The sequence below is a fragment of the Somniosus microcephalus genome, chromosome 28 (genome assembly GCF_052327205.1).
Source record: "Somniosus microcephalus isolate GS21.2 chromosome 28, FLI_Smic_1.0, whole genome shotgun sequence".
In the NCBI taxonomy this organism is placed as follows: Eukaryota; Metazoa; Chordata; class Chondrichthyes; order Squaliformes; family Somniosidae; genus Somniosus; species Somniosus microcephalus.
The window spans coordinates 11,492,230-11,517,669 of record NC_141014.1 but is presented as its reverse complement, the minus strand read 5'-3'; the positions used below and the strand labels follow the sequence as shown (position 1 = coordinate 11,517,669).

The 25,440-nt window shown below is 51.2% G+C and overlaps 1 protein-coding gene across 1 annotated transcript in view; it reads right to left on the bottom strand.

The window, feature by feature from the left end:
- The window catches only part of LOC147098791 (guanylyl cyclase C-like), a 248,285-nt gene that overhangs the window by 37,680 nt on the left and 185,165 nt on the right, over positions 1-25,440 (bottom strand). The window contains exons 17-23 of the mRNA XM_085969476.1: positions 23,895-24,027; positions 23,056-23,193; positions 17,129-17,217; positions 15,285-15,376; positions 11,283-11,441; positions 2,508-2,700; positions 1,191-1,365 (exon numbers count right to left, since the gene is read on the bottom strand). Coding sequence (XP_085825602.1) covers positions 1,191-1,365; positions 2,508-2,700; positions 11,283-11,441; positions 15,285-15,376; positions 17,129-17,217; positions 23,056-23,193; positions 23,895-24,027 — 979 coding nt within the window. The remainder of the gene's footprint in view (positions 1-1,190; positions 1,366-2,507; positions 2,701-11,282; positions 11,442-15,284; positions 15,377-17,128; positions 17,218-23,055; positions 23,194-23,894; positions 24,028-25,440) is intronic.

Sequence of the window (25,440 nt, the reverse complement as noted above, 5' to 3'; positions counted from 1 at the left end):
TGAAGTCCCTCATCACTGGCACCATTCTAACAAATCTCCTCTGCACCCTCTCCAAGGCCTTGACATCTTTCTTTCTCATGTTCAAATATCCAGGGTGAAGGACAATGACTCAAAGATACTTCTCGATGCATTGACTCCCAGCACTTTTTACCCCCACTCACTCGCCCCCCACGTACTGCACTCGCCCCCCGCACAATCCCCACTCACCCCCCGCGTATTCCACTCGCCCCCCGCGCGATCCCCACTCGCACCCCACGTACTCCACTCGCCTCCCCGCACGATCCCCACTCGCCCCCCCGCGCGATCCCCACTCGCACCCCACGTACTCCACTCACCCCCCGCGCGATCCCCACTCGCCCCCCCCGCGCGATCCCCACTCGCACCCCACATACTCCACTCGCCCCCGCACGATCCCCACTCGCCCCCACGCGATCCCCACTCGCCCCCCGCGCGATCCCCACTCGCACCCCGCATGATCCCCACTCGCCCCCCACGTACTGCACTCGCCCCCCGCACAATCCCCACTCACCCCCCGTGTATTCCACTCGCCCCCCGCGCGATCCCCACTCGCATCCCACGTACTCCACTTGCCCCCCGCGTGATCCCCACTCACCCCCCCGCGCGATCCCCATTCGCACCCCACATACTCCACTCGCCCCCCGCACGATCCCCACTCGCCCCCCACGTACTCCACTCGCCCCCCCCGTGCAATCCCCACTTGCCCCCCCGCGCGATCCCCACGTACTCCACTCGCCCCCTGCGCAATCCCCACTCGCACCCCACGTACTCCACTCGCCCCCCCATGCGATCCCCACTCGCACCCCATGTACTCCACTCGCCCCCCCGCACGATCCCCACTTGCCCCCACGTACTGCACTCGCCCCCCGCGCGATCCCCACTCGCACCCCACGTACTCCACTCACCCCCCGCACGATCCCCACTCGCCCCCCATGTACTCCACTCGCCCCCCCCGCGCAATCCCCACTCGCCCCCCACGCGATCCCCACTCGCACCCCACGTACTCCACTCGCCCCCCGCGCAATCCCCACTCGCCCCCCGCGCAATCCCCACTCACCCCCCACGTACTCCACTCGCCCCCCACTCGCACTCCCCACGCCCCACACGTATTCCACTCGCCTCCCACACACTCCCCATTGGGAACATTAGTTGTGCAGCACCTCCTTCATTACCTGAGTGAACACCTATCCGAATCCAGATGGGCAGGCCAGGCATGTGAGCCAGCTCGAATGACCCCATGAAGTTTAAAATGTCTAGCGCCATCCGGGCGATGTCGACTGCGTGCCTGTTTCCGTTCCGTCTCGGCAAACCTGATGCCACCATGTAGGCATCTCCGATAGTCTCCACCTAATCCGAATAAACAAGCACAGTGTCATTGTGGACACTTCCATAAGAAAGAAAGAAAGAACTTGCATTTATATGGCGCCTTTCACCACCTCAGGACATCCCAAAGCGCTTTTCAACCAATTAATTATTTCATTGCACAGTTCTGAAAGTGTCATATGGAGACCAGAACTGTGCACAGTGCTCTAAGTGTGATATGGAGACCAGAACTGTGCACAGTGCTCTAAGTGTGATATGGAGACCAGAACTGTGCACAGTGCTCTAAGTGCTCTAAGGGCAGCACGGTGGCATAGTGGTTAGCACTGTTGCCTCACAGCGCCAGGGACCCGGGTTCAAATCCGGCCTCGGGTGACTGTCTGTGTGGAGTTTGCACATTCTCCCCGTGTTTGCGTGGGTTTCCTCCGGGTGCTCCGGTTTCCTCCCACAGTCCAAAGATGTGCGGGTTAGGTTGATTGGCCATGATAAAAATTGACCCTTAGTGTTAAGGGGGATTAAATACGTGGGGTTACGGGGTTACGGGGATAGGGCTTGGGTGGGATGGCTGTTGGTGTAGGGACCGGGTGCTAGGGTTTGGATGATCAGCCATTATCTCGTTGAATGGCGGAGCAGGCTCGAAGGGCCGAATGGCCTACTCCTGCTCCTATCTTCTATGTTTCTAAGTGTGATATGGAGACCAGAACTGTGCACAGTGCTCTAAGTGTGATATGGAGACCAGAACTGTGCACGGTGCTCTAAGTGTGATATGGAGACCAGAACTGTGCACGGTGCTCTAAGTGTGATATGGAGACCAGAACTGTGCACGGTGCTCTAAGTGTGATATGGAGACCAGAACTGTGCACGGTGCTCTAAGTGTGATATGGAGACCAGAACTGTGCACGGTGCTCTAAGTGTGATATGGAGACCAGAACTGTGCACAGTGCTCTAAGTGTGATATGGAGACCAGAACTGTGCACGGTGCTCTAAGTGTGATATGGAGACCAGAACTGTGCACAGTGCTCTAAGTGTGATATGGAGACCAGAACTGTGCACAGTGCTCTAAGTGTGGTCTGGCCAAGGTCAATGTGAATGACATTTACCTCAGCAACAAGAACTCAACTCTGCCCAAGCTGGAACCTCCCAAGTCCGACCGCTTAGCCCTTTCGTACCTTGTAGACGTCGTGATTGTCCAGGATTTGGTCAAATTTCTTGTAAATGTCGTTTAGCATGTCGACCACCTCCATGGGGCTGCTGAACTTACAGATGGTGGTGAACCCCACGATGTCGCTGAAGTAGATGGTCACTTCTTCAAAAAGCTCAGACTTAACCTGGCCCGTTGTCTTCAGCGATATCACTACTGGCCTAGGATTGAAAGCCAAAGAGAAACACTCACTTCTTGCTCCTTTTGAGGAGAAAAATAGACTAACAAAAAACAACTTGCATTTACATAGTGCCTTTAATGTAATAAAACGTCCCAAGGCTCTTCATAGGAGCATTTTCAGACACAACTAGGCACATTAGGAGATATTAGGACAGGTGACCAAAAGCTTGGTTAAAGAGATAGGTTTTAAGGAGCATCTTAAAGGAGGAGAGCGAGCGGTAGAGAGATGGAGAGGTTTAGGGTGGGAATTCCAGAGCTTAGGGCCAAGGCAGCTGAAGGCACGGCCACCAATGGTGGAGTGATAAAAATCAGGGATGCGCAAGAGGCCAGCGTTGGAGGAACGCAGAGGTCTCAGAGGGTTGTAGAGCCGGGGGAGGTTACAGAAATAGGGAGGGGCAAGGCCGTGGAGGGATTTGAAAACAAGTACCTGTAAAAGAATTTTAAAATTGAGGTGTTGCCGGACCGGGAGCCAATGCTGGTCAGCGAGCGCAGGGGTGATGAGTGAACGGGACTTGGTTAGGATACGGGCCGCAGAGTTTTGGATGAGCCTAAGTTTACGGAGGGTGGGAGATGGGAGGCCAGCCAGGGGTGGTGTTGTCGAGTCTGGAGGTAACAAAAAGCATGGATGAGGGTCTCAGCAGCAGATGAGCTGAGGGAGGGGCGAAGTCGGGCGATATGTACAAAGCAATTTTATTGTGCATATCCTTCCTGTAGAACCTGGATTCATGATGTCATCACAGGAAATGGGAGTCACAAGAGGTGTGAGGGAGCAGCAAAGGAGTATGGAAGTAGATCTAGCTTCTCCCATAAGAGTCCTCGATCTCAACTTTGCCGTCATTAGGGAGGTGCCAAGTAGGGTTGCCAACTCGGGTTGGACATATTCCTGGAGGTGCCATCACATGACCTCTTGCTTCCAACTGCCCCGCCCCCACACTCCCGCCATTGGTCACCCGACACGTCCATCTTCGCGGTACATAACATAAGAACATAAGAAATAGGAGCAGGAGTAGGCCATTTGGCTCCTCGAGCCTGCACCGCCATTCAATGAGATCATGGCTGATCTTCTACCTCATCTCCACTTTCCTGCACTATCCCCAAATCCCTTGATTCCCTTAATATTCAAAAATCTATCGATCTCTGTCTTGAATATACTCAACGACTGAGGCTCCACAACCCTCTGGGGTAGAGAATCCCAAAGGTTCGCCACCCTCTGTGTGAAGAAATTTCTCCTCATCTCAGTCTTAAATGGCCGACCCCTTATTCTGAGACTGTGATCCCTGGTCCTAGACTCCCCAGCCAGGGGAAACATTCTCCCTGCGTCTACCCTGTCAAGCCCTGTAAGAATTTTGTATGTTTCAATGAGATCACCTCCCATTCCTCTAAACTCTACCACCTTCCTGCACCAATCAGAATGCGAGTAGGCTGCATTACCCGATTGGAAGTCTACTGACCGTCAGTCAAACAGCCTCTAGTCCCATGTTTGATATTTTTATAACTAATAACCAAAAGTGTTCAAAGAAAATGAAAATAAAACACCATGTTTTGAGGCCCCTGTGATTTTTCCCCCCGGGTGTTGCTCCCAGCGAGTGTCCTGGAGATTAATCTTCAATTCCTGGAATCTCCAGGGCCAATCCTGGAGGGTTGGCAACTCTGTGCCAAGCAAAGACCAAGGGGCTTCCCAAAAGGAACATCGGAGGCCATTCAGCCCCTCGAGCCTGTTCCGCCATTCAATGAGGTCATGGCTGATCTGTGACCTAACTCCATATACCCGCCTTTGCCCCATATCCCTTAATATCTTTGATTAACAATCAATCTCAGATTTAAAATTAACAATTGATCCAGCATCAATTGCTGATTGCAGAAGAGAGTTCCAAACTTCCACCACCCTTTGTGTGTAGAAGTGTTTCCTAATTTCATTCCTGAGAGGCCTGGCTCTAATTTTTAGACTCTGCCCCCCTAGTCCTAGAATCCTCAACCAGCGGAAATAGTTTCTCTCTATCTACCCTATCTGTTCCCCTTAATATCTTGAAAACTTCGATCAGATCACCCATTAACCTTCTAAATTCCAGGGAATATAACCCTAATTTGTGTAATCTCTCCTCATAACCTAACCCTTGAAGTTCGGCTATCGTTCTGGTGAACCTACGCAGACTGTGGTCCGTTGGATGTCAGCGTCGCATCAGCAGGGGCCAAGGAGAATGTCAGAGAGGACTGTGGCTCGCTTATTAAATTTGATAATACAGGGGACCTAGGCTCTGAATTTTGCTGATGATTGTGAATGTCGAGCTAACTTAGGCTATGAATGAAGTTTTGGAGACATGAATGGCTGGCTGACTCCTATCTGGTTACATATATAAATGTTAAGCTTTTGCGTTTTAAATTTTACTCTTAACTTACATCTGAAAATGAATCGAGTGTTTAAAGACGGGACTGAAAAAATACAGGAGTTTCTAGGAGTGACGTTCTCAGTGACGGAAATGTGTGCTGGAGTAAGGAAGCACATGGCTTGCACCAATTATCAAGATTTCAGAGATTTTCTGCTTATATACGGAACTGTTCTTATGAAGAGTAATTAACCCATTATACATTTTTCTAATTGTATTTAGGATTTATATTTGTACATTGTAGTATTTGCTTATCTAAGGAAGGATATACATGCCTTGGAGGCGGTGCAATGAAGGTTCACTAGATTGATTCCTGGGATGAGAGGGCTGTCCTATGATGAGAGATTGTGTAGAATGGGCCTATACTCTCTGGAGTTCAGAAGAATGAGAGGTGACTTCATTGAAACATATAAGATTCTGAAGGGGATTGACAGGGTAGATGCTGAGAGATTGTTTCCCCTGGCTGGAGAGTTAGAACTAGGGGGCATAGTCTCAGGATAAGGGGTCGGCCATTTAAGACTGAGATGAGGAGGAATTTCTTCACTCAGAGGGTTGTGAATCTTTGGAATTCTCTGCCCCAGAGGGCTCTGGATGCTGAGTCATTGAGTATATTCAAGGCTGAGATCGATAGATTTTTGGACTCTAGGGGAATCAAGGGATATGGAGATCGGGCAGGAAAGTGGAGTTGAGGTCGATGATCAGCCATGATCTTATTGAATGGCGGAGCAGGCTCGAGGGGCCGTATGGCCAACTCCTGCTCCTAATTCTTATGTTCTTATGTTCTAATCCCCTGAGTAATCGACATAGATAGGACAAGGAAGGAGGTTCTGCTGAGGGAGTTTGAGCAGCTAGGGGCCAAATTAAAAAGCAGAACCACAAGGGTAATAATCTCTGGATTATTGCCTGAGCCACGAGCGAATTTGGCTAGGACAAATAAAATTAGAGAGTTAAATGTGTGGCTCAAAGACTGGTGTGGGAGAAATGGGGCTTGCTTCCTGGGACACTAGCACCAGTACTGGGGCAGGAGGGAGCTGTTCCATTGGGATGGGCTTCACTTGGCCAGTGCTGGGACTAGAGTCCTGGCGGATCATATAACTAGGGCTGTAGAGAGGGCTTTAAACTAACTAGTGGGGGGGAGGTTCCTAGAGAGCAAATAATAAAAATGACAACAGAGAAGGTCATAGACTTAGGTAGCAGTGGGGAAATTAAAAACCAGAGCGTGTCAGGAAGGGGCAGAAGGTATGGAGTAAAAGGTAAAATAATAAAAAGGGCAAAAGCAGGAACTAAGTGTCACAAAACATATTTGAAAGTTCTCTATCTGAATGCACGTAGCATTCGTAACAAAATAGACAAATTAATGGCACAAATAACTACATATGGGTATGATCTTGTGGCCATTACAGAAACATGGCTGCAGGGTGACAATGCCTGAGAATTAAACATACCAGGTTATTTAACGATCAGGAAGGACAGGCAGGAAGGAAGGGGAGGTGGGGTGGCTATGTTAATAAAGGAAGGAATCACTGTAATACAGATAAATGATATTGGGTCAAAAGATCAGGATAATGAAACAGTTTGGGTGGAGGTAAGGAATAATAAGGGGAAAAAAACACTAGTGGGCGTAGTCTATAGGCCTCCGAACAGTGGCAATTCTGTTGGACGGGGTATCAATCAGGAAATAGTTGAGGCTTGTAATAAGGGAACATCTATAATTATGGGGGATTTTAACTATCATATTAATTGGACAAATCAAATTGGGCAGGGCTGCCTTGAGGATGAGTTCATTGAGTGTATTAGGGATGGGTTTCTTGAGCAGTATGTAACTGAACCGACCAGGGGGCAAGCAACCTTAGATCTGGTCCTGTGTAACGAGACGGGATTAATTAAAAATGTCCTAGTAAAGGATCCCCTTGGAATGAGTGACCATAACATGGTTGAATTCCATATTCAATTAGAGGGTGAGAAGGTTGGATCTCAAACAAGCGTGCTAAGCTTGAATAAAGGAGGCTATGAAGGTATGAGAGCGGAATTGAGTAGAGTGGATTGGGAAAATAGATTAAAGGGTAAGACAATACATGATCAGTGGTGTACATTTAAGGAGTTATTTTACAACTTCCAAAAAATATATATTCCACTGAGAAGAAAAGGGTGTAAAAGAAAAGAGAGCCATCCGTGGCTAAGTAAAGAAATTAAGGATAGTATTCGACTAAAAACAAGGGCATATAAGGTAGCCAAATCTAGTGGGAGGATAGAGGATTGGGAAAACTTTAAAAGACAGCAAAAAATAACAAAAAGATTGATTAAGAAAGGGAAGATAGATTATGAAAGTAAATTAGCAAAAAATATAAAAACAGATAGTAAGACCCCCCCTCCACTCCGGCCTCGGACCCCCCATCCACTCCGGCCTCGGACCCCCCATCCACTCTGGCCTCGGACCCCGTGTCCACTCCGGCCTCAGACCCCGTGTCCACTCCAGCCTCGGACCCCCCCGTCCACTCCGGCCTCAGACCCCCCGTCCACTCCGGCCTCGGACCCCCCGTCCACTCCGGCCTCGGACCCCCCGTCCACTCCGGCCTCGGACCCCGTGTCCACTCCGGCCTCAGACCCCACCGTCCACTCCGGCCTCAGTCCCCCCGTCCACTCCGGCCTCAGACCCCCCGTCCACTCCGGCCTCGGACCCCCCGTCCACACCGGCCTCGGACCCCCGTCCACTCCGGCCTCGGACCCCACATCCACTCCAGCCTCAGACCCCCCGTCCACTCTGGCCTCGGACCCCCCGTGTCCACTCCAGCCAGGACTCCATGTCCACTCCGGCCTCGGACCCCGTGTCCACTCCGGCGTCGGACCCTCCGTCCACTCCGGCCTCGGACCCCCTGTCCACTCTGGCCTCAGACCCCCCATCCACTCTGGCCTCGGACCCCCCGTCCACTCCAGCCAGGACCCCGTGTGCACTCCGGCCTCGGACCCCCCGTGTCCACTCCGGCCTCGGACCCCCCATCCACTCCGGCCTCGGACCCCCCCATCCACTCTGGCCTTGGACCCCCCGTCCACTCCGGCCTCGGACCCCGTGTCCACTCCGGCCTCGGACCCCGTGTCCACTCTGGCCTCGGACCCCCCGTGTCCACTCCGGCCTCGGACCCCCCGTCCACTCCGGCCTCGGACCCCCCCTCCACTCTGGCCTCGGACCCCCCATCCACTCCGGCCTCAGACCCCCCATCCACTCCGGCCTCGGATCCCGTGTTCACTCCGGCCTTGGACCCTCCGTCCACTCCAGCCTTGGACCCCCCGTCCACTCCGGCCAGGAACCCCGGCCACTCTGGCCTCGGACCCCCCGTCCACTCCGGCCTCAGACCCCCCGTCCACTCCGGCCAGGACCCCATGTCCACTCCGGCCTCGGACCCTCCGTCCACTCCAGTCTTGGACCCCCCGTCCACTCCGGCCAGGAACCCCGGCCACTCTGGCCTCGGACCCCCCGTCCACTCTGGCCTCAGACCCCCCGTCCACTCCAGCCAGGACCCCGTGTCCACTCCGGCCAGGACCCCGTGTCCACTCCGGCCAGGACCCCGTGTCCACTCCGGCCAGGACCCCCCGTCCACTCCGGCCAGGACCCCGTGTCCACTCTGGCCTCGGACACCCCGTCCACTCCAGCCTCAGACCCCCCGTCCACTCCAGCCTCAGACCCCCCGTCCACTCCGGCCAGGACCCCCCGTCCACTCCGGCCAGGAACCCCGGCCACTCTGGCCTCGGACCCCCCGTCCACTCCGGCCTCAGACCCCCCCGTCCACTCCGGCCAGGACCCCGTGTCCACTCCGGCCAGGACCCCGTGTCCACTCCGGCCAGGACCCCGTGTCCAGGACCTGTAGTACTCAGCCACCCACGCCAGTCACCAACTCAGTTGATGGAGATGTCCTCAGTACATAGGACCAGATATAAACCAACAGACAAATACCCAGTACGGTGTCGTGCTTCTGTTTCTGGGCTAGTAACTCAGGAAACGTGAGTTCAAATCCACCATGGCTGTTTGAGAATTTAAATTCAGTTTAAATAATCTGGAAATAAGAAGCTAGTAAAAGTGACTGGATTGTTGTGAACACCCAACTGATTCACTAATGTCCTTTAGGGAAGGAAACCGTCCGGCCTATATGTGACTCCAGTCCCACACCAACAATGTTGACTCTTAACTGTCCTCTGAAATGGCCGAGGCAGCCTCACGGTCATATCAAACCGCAACAAACAATGAACACGGACTGCAGTGGGCCAAGAAGGCGGCTCACCGCCACCTTCTCAGGACCTGGGGATGGGCAATAAATGCCGGCCTTGCCAGCGACGCCCACATCCCGAGAATGAATAATAAAAAGAGGTACCTAAATAGAGTTACAGACAGATACAAAACCCAACTGGACAAATAACTGAACAAGGCAGGGAGACAGCTAAACAGATATACCGACAGATAGCAAGGCTGTTGTTCTCCATAGAGCAGAGAATGGTAAGGGGTGATTTAATACTGTTCAAAATGATGAGGCGTTTGATAGAGTAGATGGGGAGAAACGGTTTCCACTGGCAGGAGGGTCGGTAACCAGAGGATACAGATTTAAGATCATTGGCAAAAAAGCCAGTGGGTGGTGATGAGGAGAAAAAATGTTATGCAGCGAGTTGTATGGCATCAAGGGGTATGGGGAGAGAGCGGGAATATGGTATTGAGATAGAGGATCAGCCATGATCATATTGAATGGCGGAGCAGGCTTGAAGGGCCTACTGGCCTACTCCTGCTTTTTTTATTCTATGTAATGATCTGGAACGCGCTACCTGAAAGGGCGGTGGAAGCAGATTCAATTGTATGATTTGGACAGGTTGGGTGATTGGGCAGAAGCATGGCAGATGCAGTATAATATGGATAAATGCGAGGTTATCCACTTTGGTGTCAAAAACAGGAAGGCAGATTATTATCTGAATGACAATAGATTGGGAGAAGGGGAAGTGCAACAAGACCTGGGTGTCCTCGCGCACCAGTCGCTGAAGGTAAGCATGCAGGTGCAGCAGGCGGTTAAGAAGGCAAATGGTATGTTGGCCTTCGTAGCGAGAGGGTTCGAGTACAGGAACAAGGATGTCTTGCTGCAGTTGTACAGGGCCTTGGTGAGACCACACCTTGAGTATTGTGTGCAGTTTTGGTCGCCTTATCTGAGGAAGGATGTTCTTGCCATGGAGGTAGTGCAGCGAAGTTTCACCAGACTGATACCTGGGATGGCAGGAATGACGTATGAGGAGAGATTGGGTCGATTAGACTCATACTCGCTGGAGTTTAGAAGAATGAGGGGGGGATCTCATTGAAACTTATAAAGTTCTAACAGGATTAGACAGACAAGATGCAGGAAGGATGTTCCCGATGGTGGGGGAGTCCAGAACCAGGGGTCACAGTCTAAGGATAAGGGGTAAGCCATTTAGGACTGAGATGAGGAGGAATTTCTTCACCCAGAGAGTGGTGAACCTGTGGAATTCTCTACCACAGAAGGCAGTGGAGGCCAATTCATTAAATATATTCAAGAAGGAGTTAGATATATTTCTTAAGGCTAAAGGGATCAAGGGATATGGGGAGAAAGCAGGGACAGGGTACTGAATTTGGATGATCAGCCATGATCTCATTGAATGGCGGAGCAGGCTCAAGGGGCCAAATGGCCTACTCCTGCCCCCATCTTCTATGTTTCTATGTAACTTTCAAAAGGGAATTGGATAAATACTTGAAAAGTTAAAAATTGCAGGGCTTCGGGGACAGAGCAGGGGGGGTGGAACTTTCAAAGAGCCGGCACAGACACGATTGGCCAAATGGCCTCCTTCTGTGCTGTAAGATTCCATGATAAGACAGAACAATGCCCGTGCAAATTGATAATCAGACAGCGAGACAGACTGACAGTTGTCAGGCAGATCTATAGGCAGACAGACAGCCAGATAACCAGATATATCTATCCAGACAACCAGACTGCGAGATAGATAACCAGACAATGAGATGCACAGACAGTACGACAAACATACAGATGGGCAGCCAAATAGCTAGCAGGATTGATATACTGCCAGAGAAATAAACAGTCAGACAAACAAGGAAATAGAGAGATACACAGTAAAGCTGATAGAGATAAGAGAACCAAACACAGCCAGCTAGACAAACAAAGAGCGATCTTGCTCACTTTGGCAGCAGCATGTAGTTGAGATGATCTGCCCTGTCGCGCTCGGCCTTGTACAGGACGGTTCTCTCCTCCACCAGGCGCTCTAAGTTCTTCGAGTACATCTGGAGCCGACGGATCAGCGTGTCCATGTAGCTCTTGTTCGTCTCACTGTGGAACGTGCTGTAAAAGATTCAATGGAGACCTGACTAGAGCTTCCTTGACGAGATCGTTATCGGACACTAGAGCGTCAGCCATGGCTCAGTGAGCAGCACCCTCACCTCTGAGTCAGAATGTAATGGGTTCAAGTCCCACTCCAGAGACTTGAGCACAAATTCTAGGCTGACATTCCCAGTGCAGTACTGAGGGAGTGCTGCACTGTTGGAGGAGCCGTCTTTCGGATGAGACGTTAAACCGAGGCCCCATCTGCCCTCTCAGGTGGATGTAAAAATATTCCATGGCATTATTTCGAAGAAGAGCAGTGGAGTTATCCCTGGTGTCCTGGCCAATATTTATCCCTCAACTAACATAACAAAAAAAACAGATTATCTGGTCATGATCACATTGCTGTTTGTGGGACCTTGCTGTGTGTAAAGTGGCTGCTGCGTTTCCTACATTACAACAGTGACCACACTTCAAAAGTACTTCATTGGCTGTAAAGTGCTTTGAGATGTCTGGTGGTTGTGAAAGGCGCTATAGAAATACAAGTCTTTCTTTCTTCCCCTACCGCACCTGGCAGTCAATTTCCACAGCCCACACTACGTTGTGTCATTAGTACACACCCATAAATATCTACTCACCATCAAAGCCAGTGTTCCCGCCTCTCTTGACCAACACCAGTTTGTCTATCGTGCAAACAGATCAACGGAGGATGCAATCACAGCTGCTCTACACTCTGCACTAAATCACTTAGATGGTAAAGAGACCTACATCAGAATGCTGTTCATAGACTACAACTCAGCATTCAACACTATCGTCCCCAACAAGCTGGCCACCAAACTCCAAACTCTTGGCCTGAACACTTCCCTCTGCAACTGGACCCTGGACTTCCTAACAAACAGACCCCAGTCTGTCAAATTAGGTAACCACACCTCCCCCCCCGATCCTGAACACAGGGGCCCCACAAGGATGTGTGCTGAGCCCCCTCCTCTACTCCCTCTTCACCCACGATTGTGTGGCTGTTCATGGTTCCAACACCATCATCAAGTTTGCGGATGATACCACGGTAGTAGGCCAGATCACCAACAACGATGAGTCAGCCTACAGGGAGGAGGTCCAGCATCTCGTGAAGTGGTGCGCCGACAACAACCTGGCCCTTAACATCAAGAAAACCAAAGAAATCATTGTGGACTTCAGGAAGCCTAAAGGCGGAAGTCACACCCCCATTCACATCAATGGGGCTGTGGTGGAAAGGGTGGACAGCTTTAAGTTCCTCGGAGTCCACATCACGGAAGACCTCTCCTGGTCCCTCAATACCTCCTCTCTGGTGAAGAAGGCCCAGCAGCGCCTATATTTCCTAAGGAGGCTGAAGGGATGTAACCTGTCACCCCTTATCCTCTCTAACTTTTACCGCTGCACAATAGAGAGCATCCTGACGAACTGTATCACAGTATGGTATGGCAGCTGTAGCTACTATGACCGGAAAGCCCTGCAGCGGGTAGTCAAAACTGCCCAACGCATTACCGGCACCCGGCTACCGACCATAGAGCACATATACCAGAAACGCTGTTTACGGAGGTCACGGACCATCATCAAAGACCCTACCCACCCCAGCCACAGTCTGTTCGCCCTCCTGCCATCTGGGAGACGCTACAGATGCATTCGCACCCGTATGACCAGATTTAGGAACAGCTTCTTTCCCAGGGCTGTCATCCTACTGAACTCCACAAATAAACTCTAAAGCCTGCACATCTGCCAATGCACTTTATTATGGTTATGTTTATGTTAATGTATTACAAGCCAAATGTATGTTGAATGTTTAAATGTCTTAATCTAAATGTACACTCTCGGGAGCCGCAAGCCTACATTTCGTTGTACTGCACTTGTGCACTAACAATGACAATAAAGTTGATTATTATTCTTATTATTATTATCAGCACTGGGCCATGTGTCACTGGTGCCCTGAGGTGGGGGCAATATGGATTCCATAGCTCAAGGGGAGATCTCAAAGGCACCGACTGGAAGAGACACGGGGTGTGTGTCCCAATTATTGATTGATATCAAGTCCTGGGGGTTCGAGTGGAGGCCAGCTTTAGATGGGACAATGTCTCTCAGGGCCAGACCGAGAAGGGGCATTTTGGTCTTTCTTCAATGGTAACAGAATCCCGATGGAGGTGAAACTGGCAAGTTATCAACAAGTTCTCTTCCATGTTGCGGAACTCCTGGGCATGGAGTGGAAAGATTTCCTTCGGCCCATATGCGATATCAGGATTGAGCTGTAGGGCGGATTTGTGTCAAGAAAGAAAGAGTGTAAGGGCTCGGGCCTCGATCTGACACTGAGCAGCACTGGGCTGAGACAGGAGGCAGCCTCACCCCAGATGCCTCCTTGCCTCACCTGAGTTCCTAGATTCTGCAATTGGTGAAGAGTAAACCTGGTGTGTGCCTCGGACATGCAGCACGTCAAAGTGGCAAGCGTATCACAGACTGCCCCGTGTAGGTCACTCCAACATACTGAAGGCCAATGAGGAGACACTGTGGCTCAGTGGGTAGCACCCTCGCCTCTGAGTCAGAAGGTTGTGGGTTCAAATCCCACTCCAGAGACTTGAGCACGTAATCCAGGCTGACACTCCCAGTGCAGTGCTGAGGGGATGCTGCACTGTCGGAGGTGCCGCCTTTCGGATGAGACGTTAAACCGAGACCCCATCTGCTCTCTGAGATGGGATGTAAAAGATCCCATGGCACTATTTTGAAGAGCAGGGGGAGTTATCCCTAGTGTCCTGGGGCCAATACTTAACCCTTAACCAACATCACTAGAAACAGATTATCTGGTCATTATCACATTGCTGTTTGTGGGTGCTTGCTGTGCGCAAATTAGCTGCTGCATTTCCTACATCACAACGGTGATGACACTTCAAAAAAAGTACATAGTTGGCTGTGGAGGGAGGGAGTCAGGCTAGGGAACAGAGTTTGTGGCAGGGACTGAAGACAATGGCTTCGGTCTTCCCAATATTTAGTTGGAGGAAATTTCTACTCTTCCTGTACTGGATGTCGGACAAACAGTCTGACAATTTAGAGACAGTGGAGGGATTGAGAGAGGTGGTGGTGAGGAAAAGCTGAGTGTCGTCAGCGTACATGCGGAACGTGACGTGTTTTCAGACAATGTCGCTGAGGGGCAGCATTTAGATGAGGAATAGGAGGGGGCCAAGGATTGATCCTTGGGGGACCCCAGAGGTAATGGTGTGGGAGCAGGAAGAGAAGCCATTGCAGGCGATTCTCTGGCTACGACTGGGTAGATAAGAATGGAACCAGGTGAGTGCAGTCCCATCCAGTTGGGTGACTGAGGAGAGGCGTTGGAGGAGGATGGTGTGGCCAACCATGTCAAAGGCTACAGACAGGTCGAGAAGGATGAGGAGGGGTCGTTTACCACGGTCACAGTCACATTTGTGAGGAACATGTCAAGGACCCTCATGTTCCACAACCCATTCAACCATCTCCATCTGTCCTTGTCCTTCGAACATTCGGTCCTGCTCCTACCCAGATATCCACCCAGCTTATTAAAGGGTGGTGGAAATCTGGTACTCTCTCACCCAAAAAGCTGTTGATCTTTGTTGGTCAAGGGTATTAAGACTGACGGAACCAAGGAGGGTAGATGGAGTTAAAATACAGATCAACCATGATCTAATTGAATGGTAGAACAGGCTTAAGGGGCTGAACGGCCTCCTCCTGTTCCATGTTCCTACAATCGTAAATTGCCTTATAAGGGATTCTGCAGCTCCGCAACACTGTGGGATACGGTTCCTTCCCATTCGCGCGCTGGGTTGCAGTTACGGGGTAGTCGTGTACAGACTTCGCCCTGCCTCCACCAACCTGACTATCTTGCCCAGCGTGGCCTCAATTCTCTTGAAGTCTGGTCTTTTTTCTGGATCTTCCTCCCAGCAGTTCTTGATCAGCCCGTACACCTGGACCCAGAGAGACACGGGGTTAATCAGATCTGGACCCAGAGGGACACGGGGTTAATCAGACCAGGACCCAGAGGGACACGGGGTTAATCAGACCAGGACCCAGAGAAACACAGGGTTAATTAGACCGGGACCTAGAGAAACACGGGGTTAATCAGATCTGGACATGGTGTTAATTAGACCGGGACACGGAGAGACACGGGGTTAATCAGACCAGGACCCAGAGAAACACGGGGTTAATCAGATCTGGACCCAGAGGGACACGGGGTTAATCAGACCGGGACACGGGGTTAATCAGATCTGGACCCAGAGGGACACGGGGTTAATCAGACCAGGACCCAGAGAAACACGGGGTTAATTAGACCGGGACCTAGAGAAACACGGGGTTAATCAGATCTGGACATGGGGTTAATTAGACCGGGACACGGAGAGACACGGGGTTAATCAGACCAGGACCCAGAGAAACACGGGGTTAATTAGACCGGGACCTAGAGAAACACGGGGATAATCAGATCTGGACATGGGGTTAATTAGACCGGGACACGGAGAGACACGGGGTTAATCAGACCAGGACCCAGAGAAACACGGGGTTAATCAGACCAGGACCCAGAGGGACGCGGGGTTAATCAGACCGGGACACGGGGTTAATCAGACCAGGACCCAGAGGGACGCGGGGTTAATCAGACCGGGACACGGGGTTAATCAGACCAGGACCCAGAGGGACGCGGGGTTAATCAGACCAGGACCCAGAGGGACGCGGGGTTAATCAGACCTGGATACGGGGTTAATCAGACCAGGACCCAGAGGGACGCGGGGTTAATCAGACCAGGACCCAGAGGGACGCGGGGTTAATCAGACCGGGACACGGGGTTAATCAGACCAGGACCCAGAGGGACGCGGTGTTAATCAGACCGGGACACGGGGTTAATCAGACCAGGACCCAGAGGGACGCGGGGTTAATCAGACCTGGATACGGGGTTAATCAGATCTGGGCCCTTTTACCTCCTCCCTTCCCACTGTCCAGGGCCCCAAACACTCCTTCCAGGTGAAACAGCGATTTACTTGTACTTCTTGTAATTCAGTATTTGCTGCTCACGATGCTGTCTCCTCTACATTGGGGAGACCAAACGCAGATTGGGTGACCGTTCAGTCCGTAAGCGTGACCCTGAGCTTCCGATCACCTGTCACTTTAATTCCCCACTCCACTCCCACTCTGACCTCTCCGTCCTCGGCCTATTACATTGTTCCAATGAAGCTCAACGTAAGCTCGATTCAGCACTTTACAGCCTTCTGGACTCCACATAGAGTTCAACAATTTCAGACTATAACCTCGGCCCCTATGTTTTCTTTTTTCTCTCACATGGCAGCTGTTGATGATTCTGCCATCGCCATTTACACCTCATCTAGAGCCATCTTTTGTTTCTTAACCTGTCCCATTACCATCTCCTTTTGCCTTGCACCATCATCCCTTTTGTCTTTTAATCTCTCCTGCCTTCCACCCTACCACAGACCTTCCCTTTTGTTCTTTCCTCCCCCTCCCCCCTTTCCCTGCACCTACACTTGCTTAAAAATCTGTTACTTCTCCAACTTTTTCCAGTTCTGATGAAGGGTCATCGACCTGAAACGTTAACTCTGTTTCTCTCTCCACAGATGCTGGCTGGCCTGCTGAGTGCTTCCAGCATTTTCTGTATTCGTTTCAGGTTTCCAGCATCTGCAGTATTTTGCTATTGTATCTGTTCTGATTGCAGTTACCTCTAGTTCTTGGTCTTTAGCGTTGTCCAGGTGGAGATCGGGTCGAAAGAGCACAGTCTCATCCGCTAACATCACCCTCTTCAACTTCACTAGAAAAACAGTAAAAAAAATTATCCTTTTATCATCTGAGCAACAGGTTAATGATTGACAGCGTCAGTAAATACATTATTCCAAGGGTTTCAAGATTATCACGTTTGAGTAAACAGACGAGGGGCCAAATGGCCTACTCCTGCTCCTATTTCTTATGTTCTTGGCTTGGATTTCTCAGAATCTCCTACTGTGTTGTATTAACAACCGTGTCGGCATCGACAATGACTGTGAGGCAGGGGAGAGGGTGGCCAACTCAATGCCCAGAGATACCAATGGATTGGAAAGTACACAGCGGGTCCCACAACTCGGTCTATTTGCCCACCTCTCTCTTTGTGTCCCTGTCTCTCTCTCTCTCCATCCCTCTCTCTTTCTCTCTCCCGTCCCTCTCCTTTGCTCTCTCTCTCCCCGTCCATCTTGGTCTCTCTTCCTGTCCCTTTCTCAGAATTTCAGGGCTCAGGGTTTGAGTTCTGATGATTGCTTTGCTGCTGATGAACACAGACTGAAACCCGAGAGACACCAGTGACCAGTGCCTCCCCGTGATGAACACAGACTGAAACCCGAGAGAGACCGGTGACCAGCACTTCCCCATGATCAGACACGGACTGAAACCCGAGAGAGACTGGTGACCAGTGCCTCCCCGTGATCAGACACAGACTGAAACCCGAGAGAGACCAGTGACCAGTGCCTCCCCGTGATCAGACACAGACTGAAACCCGAGAGAGACCGGTGACCACTGCCTCCCCGTGATCAGACACAGACTGAAACCCGAGAGAGACCGGTGACCAGTGCCTCCCCGTGATCAGACACAGACTGAAACCCGAGAGAGACCGGTGACCAGTGCCTCCCCGTGATCAGACACAGACTGAAACCCGAGAGAGACCGGTGACCAGCACTTCCCCATGATCAGACACGGACTGAAACCCGAGAGAGACTGGTGACCAGTGCCTCCCCGTGATCAGACACAGACTGAAACCCGAGAGAGACCAGTGACCAGTGCCTCCCCGTGATCAGACACAGACTGAAACCCGAGAGAGACCGGTGACCAGTGCCCCCCCGTGATCAGACACGGACTGAAACCCGAGAGAGACCGGTGACCAGACACAGACTGAAACCCGAGAGAGACCGGTGACCAGTGCCTCCCCGTGATCAGACACGGACTGAAACCCGAGAGAGACCGGTGACCAGTGCCACCCCGAGATCAGACACGGACTGAAACCCGAGAGAGACCAGTGACCAGTGCCACCCCGTGATGAACACGGACTGAAACCCGAGAGAGACCGGTGACCAGTGCCACCCCGAGATCAGACACGGACTGAAACCCGAGAGAGACCAGTGACCAGTGCCTCCCCGTGATCAGACATGGACTGAAACCCGAGAGAGACCGGTGACCAGTGCCTCCCCATGATCAGACACGGACTGAAACCCGAGAGAGACCGGTGACCAGTGCCTCCCCGTGATCAGACATGGACTGAAACCCGAGAGAGACCGGTGACCAGTGCCTCCCCATGATCAGACATGGACTGAAACCCGAGAGAGACCAGTGACCAGTGCCACCCCGAGATCAGACACGGACTGAAACCCAAGCGAGACCGGTGACCAGTGCCTCCCCATGATCAGACACGGACTGAAACCCGAGAGAGACCGGTGACCAGTGCCACCCCGAGATCAGACACGGACTGAAACCCGAGAGAGACCAGTGACCAGTGCCTCCCCATGATCAGACACGGACTGAAACCCGAGAGAGACCGGTGACCAGTGCCTCCCCGTGATCAGACATGGACTGAAACCCGAGAGAGACCGGTGACCAGTGCCTCCCCATGATCAGACACAGACTGAAACCCGAGAGAGACCAGTGACCAGTGCCTCCCCATGATCAGACACGGACTGAAACCCGAGAGAGACCAGTGACCAGTGCCTCCCCATGATCAGACACGGACTGAAACCCAAGAGAGACCAGTGACCAGTGCCTCCCCATGATCAGACACGGACTGAAACCCGAGAGAGACCAGTGACCAGTGCCTCCCCATGATCAGACACGGACTGAAACCCGAGAGAGACCAGTGACCAGTGCCTCCCCATGATCAGACACGGACTGAACCCCGAGAGAGACCAGTGACCAGTGCCTCCCCATGATCAGACACGGACTGAAACCCGAGAGAGACCGGTGGCCAGTGCCTCCCCGTGATGAACACGGACTGAAACCCGAGAGAGACCGGTGACCACTGCCACCCCGTGATGAACACGGACTGAAACCCGAGAGAGACCAGTGACCAGTGCTACCCCATGATGAACACGGACTGAAACCCGAGAGAGACCAGTGACCAGTGCCTCTCCATGATCAGACACTGACTGAAACCCGAGCGAGACCGGTGACCAGCGCTTCCCCATGATCAGACACGGACTGAATCCCGAGAGAGACCGGTGACCAGCGCCTCCCCGTGATGAACATGGACTGAAACCCGAGCGAGACCGGTGACCAGTGCCACCCCGTGATGAACACGGACTGAAACCCGAGCGAGACTGGTGACCAGTGCCACCCCATGATGAACACGGACTGAAACCCGAGAGAGACCGGTGACCAGTGCCACCCTGTGATGAACACAGACTGAAACCCGAGAGAGACCGGTGGCCAGTGCCTCTCCATGATGAGACACTGATGGAAGCATTAAAAATAAAACTTCCGCTGTAAAAATCGGCCTTTCAACATTCAGGCTGCTCTTGCACTCCCATTCGCAAACTGGACAGGGTTTTGATCGAGTAAACAAGGAAAAATTGTTTCCAGTGGCAGGAAGGTCGGTAACCAGAGGACACAGATCTAAACTGATTGGCAAAAGAACCAGAGGGGAGATGAGGAGACATTTTTTACACAGCGAGTTGTTGTGATCTGGAACGTGCTGCCTGAAAGGGCGGTGAAAGATTCAATAGTAACTCTCAAAAGGGAATTGGATAAATACTTGAAGAGGAAAAATGTGCAGGGCTGTGGGGAAAGAGCAGGGGAGTGGGACTAAATGGAACTCTCTCAGAGAGCCAGCACAGGCACAATGGGCCGAATGGCCTCCTTCTGTGCTGTATCATTCTATGATTCTATACCAGTGGCAACATGCCATGGGTGACATTACCTGGCGTGGCGGGGGAGGGGTTGTTTGTGACTTCACATACAGGGAGCTCCTGATGGCAGTCGCAGGGTAGAGGCCGATAGAGGGTGGAAAATTGGAGTGCCAACCAATCGCACAGCTCTCAGTCCTCTCAAAGCTCCCAGATACTCCTCCCATAAGGCCTCTTCCTTCTGCCCTCTGACAGGTTGACTTCTCTTAACCTTTATTGCAAGTGGATTGCAGTATAAGAGTAAGGAAGTCTTGCTGAAATTATATAGGGCTTTGGTGAGACCACATCTGGAGTACTCCTTATCTGATCTGGTCTCCTTACCTGAGGAAGAGTATGCTTGCTTTTGAGAGGGTACAATGAAGATTCACTAGATTGATTCCTGGGATGAGAGGGTTGTCCTATGAGGAGAGATTGAGTAGACTGGGCCTGTATTTTCTGGAGTTTAGAAGAATAAGAAGTGATCTCATTGAAACATATAAAATTCTGAGGGGGATTGACAGGGTAAATGCTGAGAGATTGTTTCCCCTGGAGAGTCCAGAACTAGGGGGCATAGTCTCAAGATAAGGGGTCGGCCATTTAAGACCGAGATGAGGAGGAATTTCTTCACTCAAGGGGTTGTGAATCTTTGGAATTCTCTACCCAAAAGGGCTGTGGCTGCTCAGTCGTGGAGTATATTCAAGGCTGAGATAGATAGATTTTTGGACTCTAGGGGAATCAAGGGATATGGGGATCAGGCGGGAAAGTGGAGTTGAGGTCGATGATCAGCCATGATCTTATTGAACGGCGGAGCAGGCTCGAGGGGCCATATGGCCAACTCCTGCTCCTAATTCTTATGTTCTTCTCGACAGACACTATCAGCAGCTTTAATAGTTCAGCATTGCTGTTGTGATAATTGTACCCAGCTACAACTCCACAAGCAGGCTGCACCTCCAGTGATGAAGTAGTGTACGCCTTAAAGGTAGAAAAACCACTGGCCCTCCCAAAGTGCTTTACAGCCAATGAAGTACTTTTTAAGTGTAGTCACTGTTGTAATGTGGGAAACACAGCAGCCAATTTGTGCACAGCAAGCTCCCACAAACAGCAATGTGATAATGACCACATTTAAAAAGTACTTGGATGTGCACTTGGGATGCTCTAACCTGCAGGGCTACGGACCAAGAGCTGGAAAGTGGGATTAGGCTGGGTAGCTCTTTGTTGGTGGGTGCGGACACGATGGGCCTCCTTCCGTGCTGTAACTTTCTATGATTCTATGATTCTATGATGACCAGATAATCTGTTTTTAACGTGAGGTTGTTTGAGGGATAAATATTGGCCAGGACACCGGGGATAACTCCCCTACTCTTCTTCGAAATAATGCCAGGGGATCTTTTATGTCCACATGAGAGGGCAGACGGGGCCTTAGTTTAACATCTCATCCGAAAGACGACACCTCTGACAGTGCAACACTCCCTCAGTACTGCACTGGAGTGTCAGCCTAGATTTTGTGCTCAAGGTTGTTAATCTCAGGGGTAACAATGACCCTAGCCTGCAGTAACATTCCACACTGGAATTCACATAGTATCCCCGCTGGCAGACCTGAAGATCAGAAGTATCAAATGTTAGACCCACTTTGTGCAGGCTAAAGTAACAAATTCAATTTATTTACATGAACAATTTATAGCAAGAAAGATATGCAACGGGCTAAAAATTGGATTAGACATGAAAGCGGTTGCTCCTCTTCCTCCTCCCTCTGCAGGAGGAGCAGCTTGTCTTCTTTGGGGCCTCTGCTCCATCTCCCTACAATGCTGCAGCCCAGGGGGCACTGCAGCTAGAGCCCCCATGACTGGGAGCAGGTGGTGTGGTCAGAGGCCTTCCAGAAGCAGCCAGCGCCTTCCCGACATCCACTCCCTGCTCACTTTACCAGCTTTTCAAATCTCTTCCAGCAACTCAGTATTCCTACAAACTTTGCAAGAGCCAGAACATAGCAATAGGCAACTAGCCTGCAAGTTGGATGTATCCCTTTAAGTAGCGCTAGTGGGCGGGGGGTCCCTCGTGCAGCTGAACGCACGTTCAACTGTGCGTGTTTAGGAGAGGGCGTTGAATAGAGCGGCGAGGCTGAAAGTGACAGGTCGTGCGTCAAATCAGTGTTGCACGCTGACTGACGTCACGGTTTGCCTGCTCTGCATGCCGCCGCCGCACGCACGTACCGCCCGCCCTATCGCCCTCGCCAAGATGGCGTTCAGCGCGGGCCGTGACGGAAGTGGGCAGAAGCGAGGCGGGCACCATGTTTTCTTCAAAACCAGCAAAAATTACCGGCGCTACGGAGCCGAACTTCACGGCCAATAGAAATAACTGTAAAACATAATCCTGACATAGTCCGCAAAGGGTTTATTTGTCCTTAAGGTTCAAAGTGCCTTCATTTAAAGCAAATAGTCGAATAAGTTGTACATCAGCAATGGCTTTTGGTCTCGTGAAATCGCCTTTCATGAAAATAGCGTGACATAAATTTTAGTTTTGGCAGAGTTGGCTGACGGGAATCATCGTTGAGCAATTCGTCTAGCAAGGTTCCAAAAGAGCAGGAGGGGGGGAGTTGAAGGAAAGATACTTGGGGTGCATTTGGTCACGTTGGTCTGAGCGGGAAGGAAGGGGACAACAGCGTGAAGGCACCTTGGACGCTACACCACCAATACCAGCCCCTCCCCACTCCTTTCAAAAACAGCCCTGACCAGTCAAACACTATTGACATCAACTACCTGCAGAACTGCTGCACGATTGCGTATAGAAGACCTCTCTTCGATAGATGATCTCCTGACCTATGATGCTGTAACTGTAGGTGTCACCTTTCTGAGACACCCCCTCCTTCCGCAGGTGCTCAGGCGCTGTCCACAGATCTAGAAATGGAGGGTGAGAAGAAAAATAAAAGGCTGAACACATCCTGCATCTGGCACAGACGTGGAAAAGGACTTGAAAGAAAAGGACTTGCATTTCTAGAGCGCCTTTCACAATCTCAGGACGTCCCAAAGCGCTTTACAGCCAATGAAGTACTTTTTGAAGTGTAGTCACTGTTGTAATGTAGGAAACGCGGCAGCCAATTTGGGCACAGCAAGCTCCCACAAACCGCAATGTGATAATGACCAGATAATCTGTTTTTAGTGATGTTGGTTGAGGGATAAATGTTGGCCCAGGACACCGGGGAGAACTCCCCTGCTCTTCTTCGAAATAGTGGCCATGGGATCTTTTACGTCCACCTGAGAGTGCGTAAACCCGGTTTAACCCAGCACCCACCCTCCTCTCCCTCAACTGTGGCCTAACCAATGCCCTGCCCCATATCTGCCATTAGCAGCAGTTTCCTAACCATCATTCAGACTCTCTCCCTAAACACTGCTCCCTGCCACCCCTGCCAGCCTGCCGCCCTGAAAAAACTATCTTTTCGACCAAGCCCCTGATCACCCAGCCAGGTTCTCCCCTACTTCTTCCCCGGATCGATCTCTCTTCCTGTAAATTAATTTGGGATGTTTTGTCACGTATAAGATGCTAATGAACGGAATGCTCCAGCATTTTTGGTTCTGAGCTCATGATTTCCAAAGCTCACCGTTCTGTGGCATAACAATGGTATTACATCCAAAATCAGTAATTTTCACCACCATCCGATTGTCCACCACACAGTTTGTGGATTTCAGGCTCCCGTGGACTTCCATTTTGCTTGTATGTAGATATGATATACCCTTAAAAATAAGGCAAATATACCAGTCAGTAACTGAACCAGAGGGTTGCGACAATCATCCGTGTAAACACGAGTGAGTACAACACAGTGCAACGCAGACCATTTAAATAGCAGCTGGAAATTCCACGTGATTGATAGGTGGATTGGTTGGTTGGTCGAATGCATACTCGATTGAATGATTGGTTCATAATCCGTGCTGTACCTGACTCCGGGAGTGTTTGATGGGACAGTGTAGAGGCAGCTTTATTCTGTATCTAACCCGTGCTGTACCTGCCCTGGGAGTGTTTGATGGGACAGTGTAGAGGCAGCTTTACTCTGTATCTAACCCGTGCTGTACCTGCCCTGGGAGTGTTTGATGGGACAGCGTAGAGGGAGCTTTACTCTGAATCTAACCCGTGCTGTACCTGCCCTGGGAGTGTTTGATGGGACAGTGTAGAGGGAGCTTTACTCTGTATCTAACCCGTGCTGTACCTGCCCTGGGAGTGTTTGATGGGACAGTGCAGAGGGAGCTTTACTCTGTATCTAACCCGTGCTGTACCTGCCCTGGGAGTGTTTGATGGGACAGTGTAGAGGGAGCTTTACTCTGTATCTAACCCATGCTGTACCTGCCCTGGGAGTGTTTGATGGGACAGTGTAGAGGGAGCTTTACTCTGTATCTAACCCGTGCTGTACCTGTCCTGGGAGTGTTTGTTGGGACAGTGTAGAGGGAGCTTTACTCCGTATCTAACCCGTGCTGTACCTGTCCTGGGAGTGTTTGATGGGACAGTGTAGAGGGAACTTTACTCTGTATCTAACCCGTGCTGTACCTGTCCTGGGAGAGTTTGATGGGACAGTGTAGAGGGAGCTTTACTCTGTATCTAACCCGTGCTGTACCTGACTCTGGGAGTGTTTGATGGGACAGTGTAGAGGGAGCTTTACTCTGTATCTAACCCGGTGCTGTAACTGCCCTGGGAGTGTTTGATGGGACAGTGTAGAGGGAGCTTTACTCTGTATCTAACCCGTGCTGTACCTGTCCTGGGAGTGTTTGATGGGACAGTGTAGAGGGGACTTTATTCTGTATGTAACCCGTGCTATACCTGCCCTGAGAGTGTTTGATGGGACAGTGTAGAGGGAGCTTTACTCTGTATCTAACCTTGTGCTGTACCTGCCCTGGCAGTGTTTAATGGGACATTGCAGAGGGAGCTTTACTCTGTAACTAAGAACATAAGAAATAGGAGCTGGAGTACGCCATTTCGCCCTTCGAGCCTGCTCCGCCATTCAACGAGATCATGGCTGATCTTCTGCCTCAACTCCATTCACCGACCCTATCGCCATATCCCTTGATGCCCTTACTAGTCGGAAATCTATCGACTTCTGTTTTGAATATACCCAATGACTGAACCTCCACAGCCCTCTGGGGTAGAGAATTCCAAAG